The sequence below is a fragment of the Phytophthora parasitica genome (assembly GCF_000247585.1).
Source record: "Phytophthora parasitica INRA-310 unplaced genomic scaffold supercont2.79, whole genome shotgun sequence".
Taxonomy (NCBI): domain Eukaryota; phylum Oomycota; class Peronosporomycetes; order Peronosporales; family Peronosporaceae; genus Phytophthora; species Phytophthora nicotianae.
Window position 1 is genome coordinate 81,610 of NW_008649065.1, and position 2,388 is coordinate 83,997.

Genomic DNA, 2,388 nt, shown 5'->3' on the forward strand with positions numbered 1-2,388 from the left:
GCGCTACGAGCACTGAACGTTCAATTCGTCGGTGTGCTACGTGGCTTCAGCAACTTCATCTTGTCAACGAGGAGGCATCTGAAGCAAAGGAATTGTGTCACGAGGAACAAGACGCTAAGGAGCTCAAGGCGAAGCAACATGACGACGAAGAAGAAATTGAAGAAGCCATCGAGGTGGGCCAGGATTAAAGCTACGTACAACCCAACGTGTTGAATGATAAGCACTTCTATTATGCAATTTCAAGTGCTTAGCGTGTAGCTGACAGATTAATGAGAAATCAAGTATTCGCGGGCCGAGTCATGAGCGGCACAAGAGCCATATCGCCTAGAACCTGCTCTCTGATCGCCCAAATCCAAAAAGAGTCGCTCACGCAGAGCTAACAGTACGCCAATGAGGCTGACAGCACAGATTAAGCTGACAACACCTAGAAATTGCATAGCTTGCTGCTCTACAGGGGTCCAGCTCTTCACATGAATCTCTGATTCCTTCTCGTCCAGCAACATGGCAGAAAGTTGCTCGGTTATCGCAAAGTCGTTTGAAGATTTCATGCGAGCCAAACAGTCAGGAAGATCGTTCAGCAACATGGAGAAGCGGAGCGTTCCAAGACCCGACGCTGCATCCCATCCAGTCGTAGCAACGTGACCTTTCTTGCAGCATTTCATTCCTTTCGAGCCACACGCAATGTCGCCTTGAGTGATGTCAGCGAACACGTGTGGACACACGTCGTGTAACCGATAGAGTAGCGGGTTCAGGAAACCTAGAGGCGGTAACTCAGGTAATGCGCGGTTAAGTAGCGTTATCATAGAGGCCAATACGGGGGCAGACACAGACGTGCCGTCCGTCGCGCCTACTTCGCCGTTGACGACCACAGGGAACGCGTGACCCACGGCTGCCACATCAGGCATCGCTCTTCCAGTAGTTCGGAAATACGGTGAGATACCAGTCGAGCTAGCGAAGTTCAAATAGGGAGACACCGCTTTCCGCTGATATTCTGGCATATCGTAGAGATCGCTGAAGCCACCGCCCGAAGTGATGAGTGCTCGTGCTTCAGAAGTGGACGTCACAGCCTCTTTCCACTTGCCATTATCGTCTCGAGCGGAGCCTGTGGCGATGGTTGTAGCTCCGACGGCTGTGACGTATGGGGAGGAGGCCGGGAACATCGACATGAACTTGGAACACGCCGGTACACGACAGAAACCTTCTGCTAGATGACTTCCTCGCACACCAGCGTCGCCAGCGGAAACCAGGATGGAAATGCCACGAAGAGCAGCCTTCATGAGCACGCGGTTGACAGCTGCAGCGTAGGCTACTGGTACACTACACTCGTCGTCTGTGTAGCTGATAGACACGACGGCAGGAGGAGGTTGCATGGCGTTGACGTCTTGCAAAAATGTAAGAAAAGGTTCCTGGTTGTCAGCAGCATAGTCGCGTGTCGGGTCTCGGAGTTGAGTGTAGCACAACATCTCGATACTGGAGGCATCACTGGTCCCATGGCCTGTCAGAGATGCCGTCACTTGGACATCTAGCGATGCCTCACCGGTTGGACTGTACGAGGAGACGCATTGTCCACTGGTCTTTGGCATCTTAATGGTGTGGTGTTGACCGTCAATCGTGTGTAGGAACTGTTTCAGATCTTCTTCACTGTAGAATTCGTGAAGGAACGTGCCCACCACGAGTTTATTGCGGTCTACATGCTCCGTTTGAGCGCTCTCCTCACTCACGCCATTGGAATAGTTAGCTGTTATCGTCTCTGGAATATCATATTGCTCTCGAATCACTGCTGGCGTCGCTCCTCTCGAATTGACTCGGAAATCGCCCGAGAACGGCTGTTGTTTGATGGCAAAGGGGTCCTTGTCGTCCGTGACTCCTCCTTGCATGAATTTGGCCTGCATTTCAGTGGGGAAACTCTCCAGTCCCTCTATATAAGTCACTGCTCCTTCTAGCTCTTGTGGGATACTGTAGCTCTCCTCAGGACGCACCACCGATAACTCGGAGCGTTGGCGGTGTGTGTAGTGGAACATTTTGGTGCTAAAAAGCTGCTCAGCTGTGGCTGCAGAGAGCTCTACGTGCCAGAAATCCTGGATGGCGTCAATGGGCTTCGCTTGCAACACTTGTGCATCTTTTAGCACCTGTTGGAAGCTCTGGAGACTGGCTTCCGATGGTTTAAAGTGCTTCTGGAGCTGCTCGGAGCCCGTTAGGTGCTGCCCGTACAGAGGCGACGCCGGATCCGTCACCGCTACAACCAGCTCATCCAGTCGACTATCACTCTTGTGAGGATTTAGAGCCACACGCAGCGTCAGCAGCAGCTCGGGGGCTGCGCGGGGACCGCGAGCCCAACGCGCCGGATGCGCATTTTCCACTTTTCGGGTGTTTTCGGTATTCGCTGCA

General features: G+C 52.8%; 2 protein-coding genes across 2 annotated transcripts in view; one reads left to right on the forward strand and one right to left on the reverse strand.

The window, feature by feature from the left end:
- PPTG_18028 (STE/STE7 protein kinase) overlaps window positions 1-188 on the forward strand; it is a gene marked incomplete at both ends in the record, with an annotated part of 1,945 nt that extends 1,757 nt beyond the window's left edge. Inside the window, one exon of the mRNA XM_008916087.1 lies at window positions 11-188. Coding sequence (XP_008914335.1) covers window positions 11-188 — 178 coding nt within the window. The remainder of the gene's footprint in view (window positions 1-10) is intronic.
- PPTG_24282 (hypothetical protein) overlaps window positions 145-2,388 on the reverse strand; it is a 2,348-nt gene continuing 104 nt past the window's right edge. Inside the window, exon 1 of the mRNA XM_008916088.1 lies at window positions 145-2,388. This exon is cut by the window's right edge and continues 104 nt beyond it. Coding sequence (XP_008914336.1) covers window positions 267-2,021 — 1,755 coding nt within the window. The 5' untranslated portion in view covers window positions 2,022-2,388 and the 3' untranslated portion in view covers window positions 145-266.